Here is a 23,300-nt window from a genome sequence, read left to right on the forward strand (position 1 = left end):
TCTGATCTTCGAAAGCACTTGTCCTGAATTTGGTAATAATTAGGCACTGATTGGCAACCTTCTTATTCAGATAGGTTAATTACAGTCGTACGTTGGAAGGGAAAATGTTTCTGTGTTGGCTCTTTGCATTAGTCTCAAATATTCACGATATCAGATAGGGAGAAGTATGTACATGTCATGCCCAGTTCTTACCTATTGCTCTGAACTTTTTAGGACCATTTAGGTGTATGTTCATCAAAGTTGTTTGATGTACACTTAAGATCGTAGAAGAAAAAGGGCCAAGTTACGTGGTAATTTTGGCAGTCCTTTAGTTTAAAATGAGTGAAATAAGAAAACTAAGATCTCATTATGAAATCAGTAATAATTCTGCTTCCCAGTAACAAGAACAGATATTAGAAAGGGTTACTGTCTTGTTACTGACTTCAGAAGTTTTACCGTATTTTAGCTGTGCTGTAAAGAAAAAGCACATTTTGCCTGGGAAAAAAAATAGCAGTTAATATAAGTTAAAAATAAAATAATTTATTTTAGATCAAAAAAGAATGGCTTATTAAAGAAGGTATATTGACATATTGAGGTTTAGGGTGCATTAAGCAATTAAAAGATCATACAGTTTTTGTTGTAGTGGCATTGACATGTTCATAGGTGAGCCAAATTGAGCAGAAACCCTCCTTCTTCTGCTGCGTCTGTTGTCAAAAAAGATACTCTTCTAAAAGTACTCTGTTACTGAAACAGAAAAGATAACAAAGCAAAATAGCAAAGCAATTAGCTTATTGATAATATATAAGCAGTGTTCTTTTTACTGATTATATTATTTTGAATTTTCCCACCTGTTGAACTCAATAGAAATTACTTCTTGAAATGACTGAAGTTCAGCAAAGCTTCTTTCTCATAAATGCATTACCAGGCAGTGGGGTGGATTGTGTACGTGTGGAAGGCTGGGGAGATTCATGCGTGTAATTCTGTAAAACAAAATCAATAAAGCTGATGACAGATTAAGTTGCTAAATTTTGTAAAACTAGACTACTGTTCGGGTCATCAGCACAGCACTATTGGATTTTCTATGGTTTAATGCTGAAAAACAGGATTATTGATTTTAGGATTTTCAGCGTATCCCCTCTGGGAGTTCTTAAGCAGTCTTTATAATTCTTCACACTTAAGTTGACAACTACAGTGACATAACTGTGTCCTCGCCTTAGTAATCATTTTCTAATCATATCGGAAAGGACTGGAAATGGTTTATAAAATGATTATTCCGGACAAACAGGGGAACAGGAGGGTTGTCGGGATGTCGCTTCTTTGTCTGGTGGTCATTGCTACCTGCCTGCCATCTTCCCTTGGAATTAACTTACAGTCACAGATTAAGACCTTTGACTGTCATAAATCTGCTTCCCAATATGTTTGACTGGCAGGGGAGTTCACAAGCCGTCCCAATATAAATAGGATTTTAGCACATCAGGTGCCGCTCCGAAGTAAAACGGGCTGTTTTGCAGTCGACTTTGTTGGTGTATATTCATCGCTCCTCTCCCGACCCATGTGTATGCATGCCTGCGTGTGTATGCATGTGTGTGTGTACGTAAAGTAGAAGCTGAGATAGGCTAACAAAATGAACTACTGTATGCAAGAAATATATGAAGTGCACCCAGCTGCTGGTAGCAATTGCTACATGCAGTCCACTGATTATTGCACATATATTGAAGATAATCAGGGTTACAGCAGTTGTGATGCTCAGGTCCTGCACAGTAACAACATATATATGGAACAGGCCTGGGCGGTGAATCAGCCTTATACCTGTAGTTACCCTGGAAACGTGTTTAAAAGCGAGTACTCTGACATGGACATGGCCCTGAATCAGTACAACCAACCTGAATATTTCACAGAAGAAAAACCTACTTTTTCTCAAGTGCAGTCGCCATCGTACTCTCAGAAGAAAGGTAGGGGCATTTTATTTAAATAACAAAAAAAAATAATCTCTGTTTTTGTTTTTGTTTTGCTTTAAACTTACAGTTGCATCAGTTGGCTCAGATGCATCTTTGAATGTGAAGGCTGCCTGTTCAAAATTGAAAGCAGCAGTAATGTAGGTTGCTAGGTGATTGTAAGGTTTTCGGTGAGCGATGAGGATTTCCAAGCACTTTTTCTTAATCTATAAGAGACATTTGCAAATACGTTGCTTATTTTCTTCTTTCGGGGGCTATTAAGTTTGTTTGCTATTCACCAGTGAGCTAGATAAGAAAGTTTCTCTTCTGAAATGTCGTCATTATATATTCTATGTCTTAAAGCTGTGTTTCTGATTACATACAAACAGTATAAGTCCTCGTTTTCAGTAAATGTGAACTCTGTTTACTCAACAACTCAGGCAAAAGATTTTGAAAATAGAACTGTAAATATGTAGGGGGAAATGAGTTACTGTCTTCTAAGTGAAAACCATGTAGTTTCTGATTATGCAAAGCAAAAAAGACTGAGAATTCAAGAATATACCTGTGTAAGAAAGACTACTCTGCATCCAGAAAGTTGATATAATCAATATGTTTGTGAAGGGCAATTAGAGTGCAATGTCTGCTCCCTCTCAGGGTTAAATCATTGCCTTGTTTTAGAATTTACTCTTTTGCCTTCAAGAAAGTAAAGGAGATTTAAAAAGAGCCCCAAAATACCAACAAACACTTAGAAATGTTTTCGGTGTGTTTTTTTCTGAACTCAGCCAAACTGACGCATACAGAGTATATGTCCTCCGTGTTTCTTTAAAATCACATTATTAAAGAATAAAAATAAACAGTCTATTGTACCACAATAATCTTTTTTTTCTGTTAAGACCAGATTTTCTGTGTGCAGTTATCCAAAAACCAGATGAATCTGATATAATTAGGTGGATAGGGAAAACACCATTTACTACTTTTAAGGTAGCTTTGTAGTGAAAAGTAGACTGTGTAATTTTATTAACTACATGGAAAACTGAAATATTTTCCTTTGGGCAGACAATATTCATTAGTACTTGGTGCAATAAATCTGTATGGTCGGTAGAAAAATGTCTTAATTTTATACTTCAAACAGCATCATATTTCATAATAAAGGAAATGGGTTTTTAAATCGTTTTCTGGGAAGCTGTAAAAACATCATCAAATTGTAGACTAAATGTAGTTGTGGATAATGCATGTTTTTATGTTTTGCAACATTTTAGGTGCTTTTTAAGTCTATCTGCTGTTGTGTTTTGTATAAATGAATTCACGGCTCTTTGTAGACTTTTCCCATGTCTTATTTTCAGTTAAAGAAAAAGTTTATCTCAGGATTAACTTAGAAAAAATAAAGATTTGTTAATGCAAAGTCAGTGAAGGAATATATTTTTTGTAAGTTTAAAGGTTATAAATAATAATCTATAGACCTAGGTCAGAGCTTTAAGTTTTTTCGGTACTCAGACATCTGACATCTGCTCTGTTTAAAGTTTTCGTACTTGTTTGGTTGAAAGAGTACAGAGTTGTTCTTAAAAACTGTGTGTCTGCCTTTGTTTCCTACCACCTCCGTTTCACTAAGAAATGGTGGTGAATTTTGGAGGAAGCTGAATCTCAAGCAGGCTTTTAATTGATCATTCACAGAGGCAGAGCAATGTGCTTTGGGATTTTTTAGATCCTTATTACTGTGATAATCAATAAAAAGTTGCCTCCCTTCTGTCAAACCTTTGCAAATGCTGAGTTTGTTAAGCAGAAGAGATCTAAACTGCGTGGAACATGTGCATTTTTTTTTTTTTTTAATTTCCATCTTTTAACCAAGCTATCGTAAAACTAACGAATCTTTTAATCCTGTCCTAAGAACAGAAGGCTTTTCACAGGGCATGTGTGTCTGTATTGATCCAGAATTGATTGGGGGGGCAAGGCAGTTTGTTAGAGAAGCCTTGGTAATAGCCCATTAAAACAAAATTAAGTCCCAAAGCAGGTGTTCATGAGGAGTCTTGATTGTTGCAGTTGGTATTTTTGTTAGTCCCTTGAAATTTGTCGTAATCTCAATAATATGCTGTTCAAATCAGATTGTACTTTACAGCAGCACATGGACTCCTCTCCTATCAAAACTTTTGCAAGTTACTAAATGGTTGAAGTCTTGTTTCCCCTCTGAGAAGAAAAAAAAAAATCAACATTTTATATGCTGAAAAGCTTTTAATTTATGAAGGAGTATTTAATTACTTCTCTATCTTTATGTCACTTCAAAAGAATCCAGAAAATAACTTGAAAAACAAGAAACCAAGACCCCCACAATGTGTCACTAAAGGAAAAAAAAAGTATTTAGAAAGTAAACCTAGTTATTGTAAAATATAAGAAAGCTACTTCAGTTATTACAGTACATTAAAAACTATTATTTCCTGACTGTCTGTCAGAAATTCTGATGAAATAATTGACATTGAAAGAAAAGAATTGTAGTCCAGAAAATCAAGAGGTGGAGGTGTAGTTTTAGCTTTGCATCTGCTTGTTGCTCCATTACCTTTTGTGCTCTAATGCATGCTGTTAAAAGGTGGTAGCACAACATTTGTGCAAGAGCTTACTGTTTTATTGAGGAAACTCTTTTGGACCTGATCCTACCCTAGGAAACAGGCAGCCAGAAACACTTTGTTTTCTGCTGTTTTCTGCGTAATGCTGTGAAATCTGATAAGCAGAACAGGGCTCATCATTGTGAGAACGAGATGCTATTCTCAGTTTTGTCCCAGAGAGCTTAAACTGGAATATTTTTCGTCTCTTACGGTACTTCCAGCCACGGTGAGCTTGCAGTGCTGCATGCTGGGTGGGTGTTGCTCTGGGTGAGCCTGTGCCACCCCACCCTTGTGCAGAGGCTGAGCAGATAGGCAAAAATGTCCCTGGATCTCCTCACACCACCCGTACGGTGAGGAGAAGTGCCCAGTGACAGAGTAGAGATAATGCAGTTAGGAAAGTGCAAAAGAAATATGTACAGGAGTCCGGAAACCTCAGTCTCGCCACATTTGGTGTGCGCACAGTGTTTTGGACATTTGGACAACGTGGGAAACAGGTCTGCAAAGTTAAAACGGGATGAGAGTCGGCTTTCACTTTCCTTTGAATGGTCATTTCCCGGACAAAGTTAATGAACGATGCCTGCAGGTGTCTATGAAGTCAGGTTTTAACTTCGGGTTCTGTGGGAGTGGACAGCAGTAAGCAAAGGCTGCTCCCCACACCGAGGGTTTGCAGGTGGGAATTCTCGAGTCGGGCTGTAGCAGCGCCGGCTCCTCAGCCCTGCGTCTCACTTTGCTTCCCAGATACCAGGTGGGGTTAATGCCGTCTTTTGTAGGGCTGTTGGTATGGTGGGAGAAAGGGTCTTTTAAGGTTATTTTTGTTGTTGTTGTTGTTATAATTGTAATTGTCGTAATTATTTCTCCTTATATTTTTTCAGGCAATTTATGTGCAGCTGAGAATACGTACTGTGTGAGTGCTAGAGTATGTGCCTGAATTTAGTCCAAACTGCGTTCTCAGCGGTGTGAAAATATTAGGGTACTTTCTGAATAGCTAAGAAAATGGAACATGGAGGTTATGTCAAAATGTCACTTCATCAGTGCAGGGAGTATGTGTACGTGTAATCAACTTACAGAAACACTGAGCATTTGTCGTCTTGGCCTTTGTGGCAGAGCAGCTCCAAGAATGTTGACAATTATTTGAAGCTTAAAAATGTTAATTTTGCTCTTGACCACCACTCTAAGGAGATAGCACTGGTAAGAAAAATTGAATAATTCAGCAAATCATTATGCGTTTAGAATTATATGTTTCTTTTGTAATACAGTCGATGGGAACATGTTTTCTTCTACTTTACAGTACCTTTCCATAAACAGATGAAGGATGGGAAAGTGAACTAAGTCATACTTCTCTTTGTTCAGTGAGACTTAGATTTCTAAATAAATCACTTTCTTGCAATACAAAGCTTTGTTGATAAAACATTTAAATTTGGGTGGGGCAGGGGGAAATGGCATGGTCTGACTTACAGTGGTGTATTTTTTACCTGTAGTTGGTTAAGGCTGCAAGTACAGTACTGATTGCAGCAGTTAAGTGATAACACAGTTTGAGCTAGAATGTTTTCATCACATCTATGCAAAAAGCACTGTTGCTGATAAGGTTTCTGAATCAGCCCAAAGAACACGGTTAGTACATTGAAAAGTCATTAAGGGAAAAGGGGCTATAAAAATGTTTCAGATTCGATCTTTGCAGAATCTCTTGCCAAATTTTAGTCATTCCATAAATCAAAGAATGCCAACAAAGATCAAAATTGAGGAAAAGCAAACCAGCTAGCTAACAAGACATATATGAACCTGTTCAACAATATTCTCAGAGAAATAAGCCATTTTTCTCAGTGGGAGTAATTTAAAGGAAGTGGGAAACAAGGATCAGTGTATCAGCCCAGCCTTTCAGATCAATATTGATAACAGCACAAACAAGAATGGAGTATGCTTTTTCTCTCTCAGCTCTATGCTTTCACCATCAGTCTACTTAAGCTTTTTGTACACAAGTGTGTCAAGGATGATATCTGGATGGTCCTTGTAATTTTTTATAATTCGCAAAGAGTTCAAGGTGACTATGGAAGCAGTAAAACAGCAATATGAATTTTCATTTCAGTTTTAGTACAACTGGGGATTCTCAAGGTAGTAATTACTTTCATCTTTTTAATTTTTGTACTGCAGTGTCTAGTAAGTGAATACCAGCTTACTGATAAGTCTTAAACTCCTCATTTTAGTGTGTGGTCTGTAGGCATGCAAACCATAACAGATGGGGGAAAGAAAGATTTCAGGGAATATATTTTAATTAATAACTCTAGTAGTATACGGGGGAAATTAAAATACTGAATAATGGTCTTAAAACACAAATGTCTTTGTGCAATAGCTGCAAATGGCGTTTTCTGCCTACAGTGTATAAGTCTGTGGTGGATCAGGAACAAGCTAGTAAGGAACATCTGGTATACAGGCATAATTTGTTTGCATTAGTGTTACTCACATCCCTGTTTAACAGTCAAGTATGGTTTGGTTCTAATATTTTTTTAAGGTGTGAGTTAATTCCCTAACCCAATATCACGTTATCTGTACAGACAGAGACCTGGCAATATAAAGTCTGTGCAATGATGCTTTAACAAAACTGAAATTGGTTCTTTACTTTTCTCAAAACATGCTGCCTTTTTTTTTTTTTTTTCTGCTAATGTGTGCCAGGTACAGAGGAAAAAGAAAACCAACCACTATAATTTTTCATGGTTTGTTTTAGTTTAAATAGATTTCTTTGCCCTGTTACATGGATGAATAGCCACCAAGTGTCTCATTTGTGTCTCTCTAACCTCTTATGCTGCGCAGGGTCACATATGCTGCTTTAAGGTGTCATTCCTGCAAATGGTGATTCAAGAGTCTATCCATACAGTATTAATGAAAGAGTACCTCAGATGACTGCGTAGGTTAGCAGATCTCCTTCTGTCCTTATGTCTGCTTGGGGCAAACTCATTGCGTGTTTTCCTATCGAAGGGAATTGTTCCTTGCTGTACCTCTAGAAAGCTACAGTTACAATTTTAAAAGGTATTGTAAATTACCATCATGATTGACTATAATGGATTATATGACATACTCATCTAGATAGGTTCAGTTGGTCCTGCTGAGTACTTAGCTTTGCCAAGACAGTAAGATTAGGCAGAGTGGCAGGTGGGAGTCTGGGGAGCAAAGATGTTGCTTTAGGCTACAGGGGAAACACCAGGCACGGCAGATCAAGATCATTCATTGTTATTCTCCACTCAAAGCAAAGATCCAAGATGGGCATTGGGATAAACATTGTCAGGTATGACTTGACAGATAGTTAACTTTCAGGATCATACAGGATGCACCAAATGATAGTCCATGAGGATGCTGAAATGCAGCAGACAGAGGCTTGAAAGAGCAAGGAATGATGTTGGTTGTTATTGTACAGTTCAATAAGGTTGATGTTGCTCTTGAATGGTTCTTCATAGCTATTTACTTAGCAGGTTTTGACAAAGAAATAAAGGATGAAATATGAACACCAGAAGTAGGAACCTACCCAATGTTCCCATGAGATTTCTTATCAGACATTCTTCTTTCGCAAGAGAGCACCTGAGTTACTCTGTCCAGCATCTGCTTTCCCATGTAGGGTTTTTTATTTTTGGTTCAGAGTTATGCACACATGAAGCAAAAGTACTTGCCAATGTGAGAGACAAGTTCCTGTTAGTGGTGCAAGGAGTGAGACAAGCCTGTTGCCCTGCTTCTTCCTCAAACCATTTAACAGATAACTCTGCTGCCATCCACAGCTTCCTCAAGAATCTCCATTTGCACTATTCATTTCTTTCATGCTGGTACCATGTTTAGAAAAACAGTGTTGAATTTGTTCCTGCTGATACTGTTTCTAACTCTGAGAAACAGCAAAAATGCACTGAGGCTGCTTATCGACACATCTTTCAAATGAAATTGCATTGAATTTATACAGAGGTTATACAGAATATTTGCCACTACTAGAAATTATTTGCAGTGGACATTCCAGTTTGTAAGAACTGAATATAAATCCCCTTATTCCTTTTAGAGTGCTATCTGTTTGTCTGAATTATATCTTTTAAAAATTGAACCTACTGAAGGTTCAATTTTCCTGCTTTCTAGCTGTTTCTGACCCCATTAGCTGTTGGAAAGAGTGTTAAAAATATACAAAAGTGTAGATCTGTAATAGAAAGAAAAGATATGTGTATTGCACACTTTTATTGTCAGTGATTTCTTGGGATAAGGTTTTTCTATTCATGTTTCCTGTTGAATTGGTAGAAGAGTTCCAAATGTGTGCTTCCCTTGTGACAGGGGCGCAGTCCTGCGAAAGTACTGAACATAATATTTAAGTAGCTTAAGTAGGTGGCACTTAGCACTTCTGATGCAGGAAAACAGGGAGTGGTTTCATGTGAGGATACCATTTTTAATCTCTGACTAGGAGTGCTTATAGGAGATTGTCTTTTCTGCCAGACTGGAAGCTGTTTCCTGGGTTGGATAAAGTCCTGAAACTCCAAGAAGGAGGTGGACAGCAGTGGTCATGTGCATGAGCTACTGTATATATTTAAGGAAGTGGTTTAGACAAGTGGTCTTCTGCTCCTCCAGCAGAACAAAGTTGCCGTTACGTGAGCAGTACTAACCAGATTATACACTTAATGGAATATCAAGACATTTAATTCAGAAGCAATTCTTAAGAAAGCAAACCAGGGATACTGAATTTTGGATGACATAGTTTATGCTACATAAAGTCTGCATTTCATGAATAGCAGTAGCCAGCAATAACAAGAAGCCATTGATCTTTGTGAGAAATTTAGGGGAAAATTTTGCATCCCTTTGCTGCCTCTTCTGCCTCCTCTATCAGCTCTATGATGTGTATGTGTTGCATGTGCAGAGGCAGGTGTGAGCAAAGTGGGGGCAGGATGAAGATAATAGCCTCTGCTAATCCCCCACTGGCATAATGTCCATTAGGAGTCAGTGATGTAAATTGGAGTCGAAACCCTGCTGTCTCTCAACCCTCAAGGTCACAGAACCAGCTCCACATGGCCACCAGTCTATCCAGGCATAACCTGTTCATCCTGGAGAAATGCAACCTGAATGTAAATCTGATCTCTTGCTGTATTGTAGACTGGTATGGTACATCAGTAAGATCTAAGCTCATTCTCCCTCTCCCCTTTCAGATGCCAGTATCGGCAGATCTGAGAAACCCATACCTAGGCATGGCTTCAGAGTGCTGCTGCTTCCTGGCTTTACAAAAGAGGGATATATGTTCCTCTATAATTTGAGGTTCTCATAATTATGCTCAAACTAGGCCATACAAATATTTTCTGCCTTCTTTACTTTCACCTAATCTACTCACCAGCCTCCATAACGTTTAAGTGTTTTAAACTCAGTTAATTTCAACTGTTTTCTCTCTGATTTGGGCTTTCCTTTCTGGAGAACCTCTGGAAGTATAGTCTTAGGAAGGCACTTTAATTTAAGCTGTCTGTTACTGATCTGATGCTCTGGCATGTTAGTTGCAGGAAGATGATGGCCACCCCTCTTGCAGCATCCTCCAAAAGCCTTCTGCTGCCCTGAGTCTTGTTGCTGGTTGGCTTCCTTGTGACCGGTGTCGCAAGGCCCCAAGCTGTATGGAACTGTCCTGGTGTGGGGGCTGCATAAAGACAGCAAGCTTGAAGTCTGGCCTAACATGTGGTGCTACAGATGGGTTCAGCAAACCAGTGGCAATGGATAGTGTTACAAGCAGCCACATCCAAAGGAGTCTCCCTCATTGCACTCATAAATTGCACTCAGACAGTTGGCAGGTGATGCAAAACTGGGAGGAGTGACTGGGACACCAGATGGATGTGCTGCCATTCAGAGCAACCTAGGCGGGCTAGAGAAATGGAATGAGACGAATCTTTTGAAGTTCCATCAAAGGGAAATGCCAAATTCTGCGCTGGGGGAGGAATAATAAGCGCAGCAGTACAGGCTGGGTCCTGACTGGCAGGAAAGTGCTTTTGGTTGAAGTACTTGGCAGCTCTGGGTGGGCAGCAAGTTAAACATGGGCCAGCAGTGTACCCTGGAGGCAAGGAGTGTCAATGGCATCCTGGTCCATTAGGAAAATCATCACCAGCAGGTTGAGGGATGTGATTCTTCCCTTCTGTTCAGCTCTAGTGGAATACATTGCAGTGCTGGGTCCAGTTCTGGGCTCCCCCAGTTCAAGACAAACATGGACATATTGGAACAAGTCCAACAAAGGGCTGCAGAGATGGTGAACTGGAGCATCTGTTCTAGGAGGAGAGACTAAGAGAGCTGGGACTGTTCAGCCTGGAGCAGAGAAGGCTCGGCAGGGGATATCAATTTGTGTAAATACCTGATCTCCCATACAGTAGAAGACAGAGACAGACTCTTCTCAGTGGTACCCAGTGACAGGACAAGGGGCAATGAGCACAAATAGAAATACAAGGAATTCCTTCTGAGAACAATAAAATAATATTTTCTTTTCACTGTGAGGGTGACAGAGCACTGCACAGATTACCCAGAAAGTTTGTGGAGTCTCCATCCTTAGAGGTACTCAAAAGCCATCTGGGCATGGCTCTGGACAGCTGGCTCTAGGTGACCCTGGTTGAGCAGGGGTGTCCAACTAGATGACCTCTAGAGGTGACTTCCAACCTCAGCCATTCTGGGAATCTGTGAAAAGTTTACAACACTTCAGTGATCTTATGCAGTTCCATAAATAGCTGCACTTTCCTCTCTCCCCTCAAAGGGAATCTGAGATCTCTGTGTTACATCTTCACAGGGAGATTTTTCAGAAGAAAAAGTTATGTACCGTAACTCCATTAGTTATGAGTCATATGAACACTGATTTTGAAAGGTTTGTATTTTTCCCTGTTTAAAAGTTGTGTTTAGTTTAAAATTACTTTTTGGTTGCCATCAGAATTGCTTTGGTTTTTTGCTCAAGTTGAAAATATGTTTATGTTATCAAAGCAAATGCCATTGTGGGAAAAGAACCAAGCATTGCCAATGTTTTTCACAGTAGTAATATTTGATTTCACTTGTTGGATCTGGTAAACCACTTCAGAAGAGAAGATTTCATTCTAACACATGCATATACACACATACATATATTTGAATGCCCACATATTTTGCCCTAAATTCAGACTGTATTAAATGTTCCTGTGGAACACGTCCAGGTCAGGCATGATCAATACAGCTTGGGCTATCTGTTGCTAGTACTCCTCTGTTTTAAAACAAACAATCTGTCAGTAAATATTTCTTGCTACCAAGTCCCTGAGTCATGCTGAAACCTGGGATCTCTTCTGCAGTGTAAAAGTATATCAGTTTTTTTCTGAAATATAGAAGAGAAATATGTTCTATGTCTCCCTGCTACCTTAATATCTCACACCAAACCTTTTGAGGTAACAATAAATATTTTTTTGAGGTAGTATTTCACTCAGGAGAGAGCAATCATGTTCTGACTTCTCCCTCTTGACCAGTCAATGCTGAAACAGTCCGAAGAGTAGAAGATACTAAAGACTGTGTTTAAATAAGTCTGTAACATAGTATGAACTTTTATTCAGGAGATTCAGTGAGTTCAGAAGTATGGGACCGATAGACAAGATCTACAGTGGATTTTAATATAAGCTTTTTATATCAAATGTATCATATCGAGTTTACATGCCACATCCTCTTTTTCTTTACAGGGTATATACCCAGTTACTTAGACAAGGATGAGCTATGTGTAGTATGTGGGGACAAAGCCACCGGATATCATTATCGCTGCATCACTTGCGAAGGTTGCAAGGTAAATGGCACAGTGGGAAAGTGGGAATCAGAAATAGCTCTCCAGCTCCTCCATTATACAGGCTTCCTGGACTGTGCTGTCAAATAAAAGACAGATTAGAAGCGAATAAGAACATCCAGTACCGTATCCGATAAGCCATATCTGGCTATGCTGCTGCTCTTCATATGCATGAGGAATATAGTTGATTTTTGCCGTGTTTGCTTCTGAAAAGAAAACAAGAAATTTAGATTGTTGCTGTTGCTGTTTTAACAGTTAGCTTTTGAATTTCCATTTTTTAATGTTCCTTTAGCCATGTTCTCAGCCAGAGTACATCAGCATGCTCCCAGCAACTCCACTGAAGCTGTTTATGCAATAGCTGAGGTTCTGCCTATGGCCATGAAGAGTCTGTAGCAATTAACAGTGTTCCAATGCCTCTCACCATCACTGTGAAAAGGCAAAAATCAAAATCCCTTCCACATGCTCGTACAACAGTAACATCCATCAAAGCATTGACACCCAATTAAAATAGTTTCAAAAAGATTTTGACTTCTTTAACATAAGCATACTGAAATGTGCTTTCAGCCCTAAATTGCATCTCCAAAACTACATGCAAAATTAAATTAAAAAAGAGATTGCTTTGGGCAAGTAAATAAAAAAAAATGAGTAACAGAATCAGGCACATCTCACATGATTTCACTGCCATCAATATGCATGAATAGCTTGAGATCCTGTAAGAAAGCTATTCTTTCCTGCAGAAAATAAAAAATTATTGTTTTTCTGAACAAATAGGACCACACATGCCTTGGACTAGTGTAATGAGACTAAGCCACAAAAGTCTCATTCTGTTCATCTCCAACGTCTGGAACATTTTGATCCGAGATTTTGGGCTTGGATTGATTTTAGAGCCCCTCATTGCAGTAACTCTTGTGGTGAAGTAGTTGCTCTGCTTGTATAGCATTGCCCTAAGTTACATTTATGAAATGCACAGAGACCTAAATATCCTGTGTATAGCAGATAGTTGGTAATATTCATAATGGTTTTATACATACATACTAGGTATGAAAAAATATTTATATCTGAAAAGAACTGTGGAGCTTAACAAGTGATTCCTACATATTTGCATTCCATATAACAGATGATAACATGGATATGATTTAATTCAGATATAATGGGAAGTAAACAGCACTGTGGCTTTATGACATATCTTTTGCTCCCAGCTGAACAGCTGTATCTCTTGCCAGCTTTCCTACTAAGGTTTTTGTTACTCCAACTGAAGTACTTCTTTTTATGCCTACCAACTACTTTAGAGACATACCATACAACTCTACTTTTATCTTCAGATACAGTACTTCTGTCTGATGCATAATTTAAAATACTGCTTGTGTGCACAAGGAACTGAGCTAACAATTTGCAAAAAGTACTTAAATTCTGTGAGGAGCTGCATACGCATTTCAAGTTGTGTGATTTATCAGCCAAGTTATATATATCAATATACTATATATATAATCAACTTCCAATTAATTTTACATTTACTACTTGCTTCCACTCAAAGTCACCTTAGTTTTGTAACAAGATTAATCAGGGCTGACAGCCAAAGATTTGCTTTGGCAAGTGCTTTCATGAAAAAAACATCCTCACCCGTGATTTCTGAAGAGTAAAGTGTAAGGAATTTAAACCCAAATAAACAAACAGCAAGTTCTGACATCACTGAAATGTTTTTTCAGATTTTACCCATTGCATCTACTGCTATATAGGTGCATAGTAAAGAAATTTAGAAAGAGTTGTTGCCTACCAATAAAATGTGATTTCTTTTATTGATGAAAATAACACTCCTGTGATGAACTGTTTGGGCAAATGTAGAGAGCAGCTTCTTTAATACATTGTTTCTAAGGGTGGACAAAGAAGTTTTTTCGCAAAAGTTTCTGATAAATGCAATGAAACGAGAATATGAAATGAGCTGGTCCCAACAGAGCTGATGAAGAGCCTTGCCATTGTGAAGCTAGAGCTACATTAAGTCTCATGCAAGGTTTGGAAAACAGAAGTTCAGTACCACTTGCTGAGATTCATCAGAGGCTTTTCTGTCTCTTGCTGTAACCAGAGATAGCCCTGGGACTCTGGTTGTCCACAGCCATCTTTGGACTTCAGGGAGGAGAGTGGCAGATCCTAGGAATTCATCACAGGGTTGAGAATGGAACTAAACCAGTTGTCGTGTAGATGAGAGTTTGAGACTTGTTCCAAACCCCACATAAGGATATCTTGCCTGTGATTTCCTGGATTTTGTCTCAACACATCTGGTCCCGGTCTTTCAAAGGCTCACACACAAGCTTTATGCCGTTCAGTTTAATTAACATTTCAAATCTTAACATAATAATGGAATAAAGAGTTGTACTCTTAGCTCAACCTGAATCTTGTAAGATAAAACTCTAATGAGGACAAGGTTCTTTATTGTCTTCACGGGAGTTAGGAGCTCAAGCTGAAATACAGACTTACCTGTACATATTAATTCAACATTCTGTGTTAAAAGATATTGCATACTGCTGTAAGATTTTACTGGGTGTTATTTAACATGATTAAAAACAGACCTTTCACCTACTGAAGTGAAGAGACTATTCATTAGATAAAATCCCAGCTGAAGAGACTATTCATTAGGTAAAATCTCACTTGAATTTCGCCATTGTTTTGACTGAAACTAAAGCCATTCTCAGCAGCCTCAGTCAAACAGGACCAGGGTGTCCGTGTGTTCTATATGTCAAGGTCATCCCAAGCTGCATTGCTGAATGAGAGAGTCTCAAATAATGATGAAACTTGAAATTAAAGTGAAGTCTGAATTTCTTGCTTTACAGGCTATCTTGTCAATGTCTCGCAGTCTTGGGGAGTTTATCCAGCTTTTTTGGAAGTCAGTGAGAAAAGTCATGTTTAAATTAACACCAGGATTATATACATAATGTTCAGAGATAAATTTTATCTGATTTCTTTACCTAGGGCCAGGCTTTATGGAATGTATAAATCAGTGAATTCAGCAGAACTGCATTAGTTCACACGAACTTAGGATCTATTGCAATTGGCGGTATAGGTCTATATTATGATAGATAGATAGATAGATAGATAGATAGATAGATAGATAGATAGATAGATAGATAGATAGATAGATAGATAGATAGATAATAGAATGGATTTATATAGAGAGGAATCTTTAGTGGTGATGGGGATTTTATTTTAATTGTGTGGTAAATACAAATTAAATTTATAAATTATGGATCCACTATTTAGAGCCAAACACAGAGATTGTGTAGTTTGTATTTGCAAAATTCTTAGTCTTGCCCAGATTTGGTTGGTTGGTTGGTTATTTGGCTTTTGTGGAAAGAGGAGTAGAACTCTTTGTTCTTCATCCTTTGTTAGCACATACACACCACCATTCTTATCATTTGCAGAAGCTTCTCTTCAATTAAAACTATGTATATGCCTCCTAATATCCTTCAAAACGATTACAGAATTTGGAAAGGGAATCAAAAATAAACCTCCTACTTTATATACAAAAAAATTTAAAACATTAAAACATAAGACTACAAGAAGAAGGTAGACAGTATTTGTGCCTCAAGACAGCATTATTTACACCTTTATTTACCTAAGATGTCTATATGTTTTTAATTTTTAAGGAAACTCAAAGAAATGCCATACGCTATAAAACTGATTTGTTCTTTTCCCCTCTGAGAGCTTCATGGAATGAAATATGTTATCTTGCATACTTAGGTACATTCCTAACAAAGCAAAATGGCTCCCAGTTTGATAAAATTGCTCAATGCTAATACTTTCTAATATATTAATTTTTTGCACTTAGGGTTTTTTTAGAAGAACCATTCAGAAGAACCTCCATCCAACCTATTCCTGTAAATATGAAGGAAAATGTGTGATAGACAAAGTAACAAGAAATCAGTGCCAGGAATGTCGCTTCAAAAAATGTATCTTTGTTGGCATGGCAACAGATTGTAAGTATATTTTTCTGGTTTTCTTTCTTGTACCTTTTTTTTCAATGTCCGTGTTTGCTTAAAGTATGTTGATTGATGAAGGTCGTTAAAGTAGAACAGAACTGCCAGCACTTTTCTGTTTTTAATAACTTGTAGCAGTGAATTGCACTCATTGCATCAAGCCAGTTTCATAAGGCTGTAATTTTTTGTTTATCCTTCATCAGGCTCCACCTTCTCCTGGCCTTACCAAGCTGAGTAACAGTAGGAATGTTCACTCTTTGGAGGAGAGGAGGGAGAAATGCATCTGGATGGACACTTTGCTTGAGATAAAAACATCTTGTTTAGAAAATTCTGGAGGATGTGAAATTGAATGTCATTGTATGAGTCATCCTGCAGTTGTTTGTTTTATTTTTAGCCCTGAAGAAGTTATCTGCTGCAAAGAATTCGAATCTCATTCTAAAGAACTAGAAAATATGGCTGTAAGATTAACCCTTAGGGGTCTTCTTTTCCTGCCATTGCACAGGAATTTACACCAATAACTTCAATTAGTGCAAATGGGAAGAAGTTATGTAAAACCCCCAGAAGTCACATAAATTCCCCCGTGCCTTCATGGTTGTCACCAGTGTAATCCTTTGCAGAAGAACTGACAGGAAAACAGGCCCAGTAAACAACAGAAAAATAGTCTAACTTAGTATTTTCATTGTTAATGTAGTGTATAACAGTGCCTTCTGTCTAAAGGGAAATAGAATAAAAGAGACAATTTCATTGTAGCCAGGTAGACCTTCAGGAGAGGGGCTGGATCTCCCTGGGTCACGAGGGAGATGGTGATCAGAGATGTGCAGCCTCAGGGCCTGCCTATCTGGCATCACTGGAAGTCATGAGACTCTACAGGAACATTGCATAACAACACCATTTCTAGGGATTAAAGAAAGACAAAACAATAGGCACGTTTTTTTCTGCTTGTGTCATGCAACAGGCAGTTGAGCCTCCTGTGAATAAATACTCCCACTTTCTTCAACCCTTGTTACCTTCTGCTGTAGAACACATTCTACACTTCAGAGCAGTGAGCATGCTGATACTACTTCAAAGAAAACAGAAGTGCATATTTCCCAACATTGATTACTCCAAGTCCATTATAGGAGCACTTTGACACCTCACAAAGCTTTTACATGTTAATTTTGTTGGTGGAATAACCCCCTGAAGGCAATGGCAGTATACAGAACATTGCCAGGAGGGGAAGTCATTCTTTGCCATCTAGTCTTCTGAGAAAATGAAGTTGGAAGGGAGAAATAAGAGAACTGTCTCAACTGTGGGTCTTCCCAGGGTACTTCTTTACTGATTAGTTACAGTGTTTGTAATCAATTAGTACCTCAGGCAGAGAAAAGACCAAAGTTCAAACAACCTTAAGAGCTTCCTACCATTTCTGTATGTTTTTTCCCCTGCTAGTGGTGTTGGATGACAGCAAGCGGTTGGCAAAGAGGAAGCTGATAGAAGAAAATCGAGAGAAGAGACGTCGGGAAGAGCTGCAGAAAACCATTGGGCACAAACCAGAGCCAACGGATGAGGAATGGGAGCTGATCAAAATTGTTACTGAAGCACATGTGGCCACCAATGCACAAGGAAGCCACTGGAAGCAGAAAAGGAAATTTCTGGTAAGGGCTGTAGCATTGTACACTGTTCTTGGAACCAGGTTCCATTCTTTCTTCTGAAGTGCCTTCCCAGCATTGCAACCCCAGAGAGATTTTATCTGCCAGTGTGTTCATGTTTATGATAAAGGGATGATTTTGTGTAGTTACTACTTGCTTTTTCTTGCCTGAACCTCAGGTTTGATCAGATCACGTATTTCAAAAGATTAACAGCATGTTGCTGAGTTAACGCTAACTCAACTGGATACTTTTATTGTGCAATGATAAGAAAAGGTAGAAAAATTGTTTCACTCCTGATTAAGAACAGTAGCAGTCTATAATGCATACCGTATTTTATTTAATATATTATATCTAGGAATAGTTGTCTTTATTAGGGACTAGCATACAACGTATTGTAAGTGTTAAAACAATGTAAAGTTTTAGGTGAAAGCTGGTAATTTTTGTTAATGACTTGTGGGCTTTCCTTCTTTTTGTTAATGGTGAACACATTATTAAAATAAATTAGGCAAAGAAAAATTAATGAGAACAGGATGATACATATACTATAGCATTGGGATTGCAGGCTACAGAACAGCTTTCATTTTCATCCTGTAACTAAGGATTAGAAAATAAAGGGTGATTTGTGATGCTCAACCTTAAAAAAGGATTTATTTGATTTTTCTAAATGGATTTTTAAGGGAAAAATGCAGAATGCAGAATGCTTATACAACACAAAAGAGAGATTATCGACTGCATTTCAGGAATACACAGGGGTCTTTAACAGTCTGTGTATAGCAAATCAGATAGAGAATACTCATCTTTTTGCAAGCCTGGCTCCTGCTGCATAATTCACCATGGGAATTTCAACTCATGGTTGAATTGATAAGAGAAATTATGTATTCAAAGCAGCTGATCTCTTTTATAATGACTTTTTTTAAAGATTCCAGTGACACCATCTAAATTTCTATATGAATGGCTTGTGTTCATACTGGCGTGTAGTCAGAAAAACCACAGCCAGTGGTCACTGGCAAGAAGCAAGAGGGTACTTTCTAGGGGTGCTGCAGAGCAAAGTTTGAGGTACTGGTTTTAGCAGACCAAGAAGCAGCTGCAATGGTGCTTTTTGTTGCTTAGACAGGAGTGCTGTTCTTTGGGTATCACCAAGTTTTGGATAGAGAGCTTGAGGTTGGGGCTGGGAATGAACAGGCTGGACCATGTAAAATGTGGTCATTGCAGGACTTCAGGCTCTGGAAACTGTCTCCGTGGAGGGGGAACCTCCAGCAAAAGGTGCCCTGAGAGTGATGTAATGGTCATTGCAGGACTTCAGGCTCTGGAAACTGTCTCCGTGGAGGGGGAACCTCCAGCAAAAGGTGCATGAGGTGATGTAATGACAGGGCTACTGGGAGAGGGGAGGGATGGGGCAGAGATAGGGGTGGCAACTGTAAGGTGCAGTTCATGAACCAGCTGTGACTTTCACTCCTGATGCTGAAGTCTAGTGGTTTCAAGGCAAGCATAGGAAGCTCACCGACACTTTGCAGTGAGCACAGAAGGGAAGGTCTGGGATGGCATGCCAACCCCAGGTGGAGGACTTTGAAAGCCCCTGCCACAAGCTATTGAAGAGCAAGAGAAGCTGATTGCGTGCCCCAGTAGCTGTGGGTCTGTCCTTATGTAGCTAAGGCTGGTTCTTTGACAACAGGAGCTCCTTTGAGGTCTGGACCTCTTCTCCTGTTGCATTAGGTGGCAAGGGCTCTCCAGTGTGTTAGCTTTAGCTAGTGATCCTGGCTTCTTTTGCCTTTCCCGAGAAAATGCTGTGTTCTTTCTTTTTCTCCCTGACAGAGTTATGTGTGGTTTTAAGTATCTGGTCTTCTTGTTTGGAAGTGATGAAGGTTGTTTATCATGAGTACACAGACAATGTGGTTTAGTTACCCAAGATTCAGGGAGGGAGGGAGCCTAGAACTGGGTTTGAGTTTTTTAGTAGAAACCATCAGATAATTGAGTCCAGTCCTCTTCATTGTTTCTTGACAATTGGTGCTTGCTTTATTAACACATTGCTGAGATTTTTCTTGTAAGAAGTTAGATTTGGATTCAGATTGGTGACAGAGCTGTGGAAGGATCTTTTATTATGAGTTACTTTAAAAAAATGGCTGAGCACAAGTTTTTATTAGAGACAGCACTTTCAGCACCTCTCCTGTTTGTGTCTTATGTAAATGTCATGGAGTCTGTCAGTCTTAAAAGTTTTCTTCACTGAGTTTTATTTAGTTTTTGACTCTAATATGAACAAAATGAAACCTTGACACGTCTTTTACCATTGCAAAGCCACACTTAGCAACCAAAAAAGCTTTGATATGCCTGTTTTTAAAATACATGGTGATGTTGACCAGCTGTCATAAAAATCAGGTAAACAAGTTCAAGTGCTGTTGGAATGAAAAAACACTCATTGCAGATTTTGCTTGAAACTATTTCATTGCATATTCCTATTGAAATGCTCAAAATGTGATTTTTTTTTTTTTTCTCATTTGGAGAAGCCTTGGGCTGAAGCCATGCAACAGGTGATTTTCAACCAAAATTTTACCCAGATGAGTTCAAATTCTGGTCACATTATCCAGACCAGCTTTGTGTTATCCCATTCCTGCTCATCAGTTATTTTAGCCCAGTTTTGGAAACTGGCCTTGGCAGTTGCCTGGGGCTCTGTGATACCTGGCCACCTGTTCTGTGGAGACTTTGAATAGGTGAAAGTGCCCAATTCTGCAAAGCCCGCAGGATCTTCTGAGGGGTAACATGTCATCTCAACTCTTTGCTTTTAGAGAAACTTTGAGAATTTTCAGCAGCTGTAAGAAACAACACACCTATGTTTTTAAGAAAAAGTAACATGTGCTGCACCCATAAAATACTCAGATACAAGCACAAGGAAGAAACTGCATGTGCACAACAATGCAGCTGCCCACAAAGGATGGGTAGCAGCATACCAGTCACCCATTTCTCTGTGCAGTCACATATTTCACAAATGCCTTACAAATAAATTATGTTTTGTGATATAATGGACATTACTTATAAATCCAATAGTGTTACTCTTTATTTTAGCATATCTTCCACCACCAAGCAGGACTTTAATTTTAGAGTATAAAGTAATTGCTCTAAGATAGATTGTTCTTTTAAATATCTTTATTTATATTCTTAGCCAGAAGATATTGGGCAGGCACCAATAGTTAATGCCCCAGAAGGTGGGAAAGTGGATTTAGAAGCCTTCAGCCAGTTTACAAAAATTATCACACCAGCGATTACAAGAGTGGTGGATTTTGCCAAAAAGTTGCCTATGTTTTGTGAGGTAAGAAGACTTCCTTGCACTCCTCATTTATACACCTGTTGTTAAAAACTATTCAAAATACTCTGGCATGAAATTGAAAAATTCAGTATGTTTAAAATTAAAGAGACTCAAAATAGATGGGACTAGAATCATTTGGAATTTTATGAATTTTCTTTTTCTTATGATTACTGAAACCCTGATTTCATTAGGGTTTTTTCTAGAGGTTATTGTGGTTCATTAGGGACTCAGATGTGTCTTTAGAGGTGGCCTTGAACAAAGCAAGTGAACAAAAAATGACTGTCTAGAAGCGTTGTTGATATGTGTAATAAAATCTTACAGCACACAGTTCCTTATGTCCTTCTGGCTCCTTGGCAGGTACAGTATTGTAGAGTTGGGTCTACACAGTAAAAAATTCTTCAAATTCAGGAAAGCACCCCTATCCAGGAGTGACACTTGCCTCATTGGGTTCCTTAGACATGCTTTTCCTGAACAGGGAGGTTGTGCATAAAAGAGTCTACAAAAGTAATGGATTGTCATTTTAGGTAGATACTCACATGCAAAAATATACAGTAAATAGACTTGGTTGCACATTAGGAATGCAGAGGTCCTAAGCTGATCTAATTTACACTGAGGTATCATTTTTATTGAAGGACTAGTTGCAATGCCTAATTATATTTTTTTTCCTAATTTAAAAAATGCTATCAGAGCTGCATCCTGAAATAATATTTCAGTCTTAATCTAAATAATTTTCATAGAATCATAGAATGGTTTGGGTTGAAAGGGACTTTAAAGATCATCTGGTTCCAACCCTCCTGCCATTAGCAGGGACACCTTCCACTACATGGACTTTGCTCAGAGCCCCATCCAGGCTGGCCTTGAACACTTCCAGGGATGGGGCATCCACAAATTCTCTGGGCAACCTATTCCAGTGCCTTACCACCCTCACAGGAAATAATTTCTTCCTAATATCTAATCTAAACTTACTGTCTTTCAGATTGAAGCCATCACCTCTTGTCCTGTCACCACATACCCTTTTAAATAGTCCCTCTCTCCATCTTTCTTGTAGGCTCGCTTGAGGTACTGAAAGGCCTCAATTAGGTCATCCTGAAGCCTTCTCTTTTCCAGAGTGAACAATCCCATTTGTCTCAGCCTTTCCCGATAGGAGAGGTGTTCCATCTCTTTAATCATCTTGGTGGTCCTCCTCTGGACTCACTCCAACAGATCCGTGTCTTTCCTGTGCTGGGGACCCCAGAACTGGGTTCAGCACTCCAGATGGATGTCACCAGAGTGGAGGGGCAGAATCACGTCCCTCGACCTGCTGGCCACGCTGCTTTGAATGCAGCCCAGGATAAGGTTGGCTTTCTGGGCTGCAAGCCCACGTTGCCAGCTCGTGTCCAGCCTCTCATCCACCAGCACCCTCAAGTCCTTCTCAGTAGGGCTGCTCTCGATCTTCATCCCCCAGCCTGTATTGATACTGGGGGTTGCCCTGACCCAGGTGCAGCACTTTTGCACTTGGTCTTCTTAAACTTCATGAGATTCCCACACACCCACTTCTAAAAGTTGTCCAGATCCATCTGGGTGGCATCCTGTTGTTCAGGTGGGTCAACCACACCACTCAAATTGGTGTCATCTGCAAATTTGCTGAGAGTACACTCAATCCCTTCATCTTTGCCATTAATGTATATATTAAATAGCACTGGTCCTGCACAGACCCCTGAGGGACACCACTTGTCACTGGTGTCCATGGAGCTGTTGACCACTTCCATCTGGACCTAACAGTCCACCCATCAAATCCATCTCTCTCCAATTTAAAGAAAGGGATGTTGTGGGGAATTGTGTCAAAGGCTTTACAGAAGTCCAGATAGATGACATCTGTAGCCCTTCCCTCATCTACTGATGTAGTCACTCCATCATAGAGGGCCACTAAGTTGGTGAGGCAGGACTTGCCCTTGGTGAAGCTGTGCTGGCTGTCTGAAACCACAGTCCCTGGCCTCCATCTGCCTTAGCATAGCTTCTAGGAGGATCTGTTCCGTGATCTTCCCAGGCACAGAAGTGAGGCTGACAGGCCAGTAGTTCCCAGAGTCCTCCCTTCTACCCTTTTTAAAGGTGGGTGCAATGTTTTCCTTCTTCTGGTCACGTGGTACTTTGCCATGACTTTTCA

At 39.2% G+C, this 23,300-nt stretch overlaps 1 protein-coding gene across 13 annotated transcripts in view; it reads left to right on the top strand.

The window, feature by feature from the left end:
* The window catches only part of THRB (thyroid hormone receptor beta), a 169,632-nt gene that overhangs the window by 134,517 nt on the left and 11,815 nt on the right, over nt 1–23,300 (top strand). For 11 of the 13 annotated variants that reach the window (XM_064672943.1, XM_064672970.1, XM_064672933.1 and 8 more), the window contains 4 exons: nt 12,169–12,269; nt 16,087–16,234; nt 17,660–17,865; nt 21,014–21,160. In XM_064672943.1, the coding sequence (XP_064529013.1) occupies nt 12,169–12,269; nt 16,087–16,234; nt 17,660–17,865; nt 21,014–21,160 (602 nt within the window). Of the gene's footprint in view, nt 1–1,583; nt 1,932–12,168; nt 12,270–16,086; nt 16,235–17,659; nt 17,866–21,013; nt 21,161–23,300 lie in introns of those variants that run through there. The other 2 variants (XM_064672904.1, XM_064672915.1) reach the window with 2 other exon arrangements.

Source organism: Pseudopipra pipra, chromosome 1 (genome assembly GCF_036250125.1).
Source record: "Pseudopipra pipra isolate bDixPip1 chromosome 1, bDixPip1.hap1, whole genome shotgun sequence".
Classification (NCBI taxonomy): domain Eukaryota; kingdom Metazoa; phylum Chordata; class Aves; order Passeriformes; family Pipridae; genus Pseudopipra; species Pseudopipra pipra.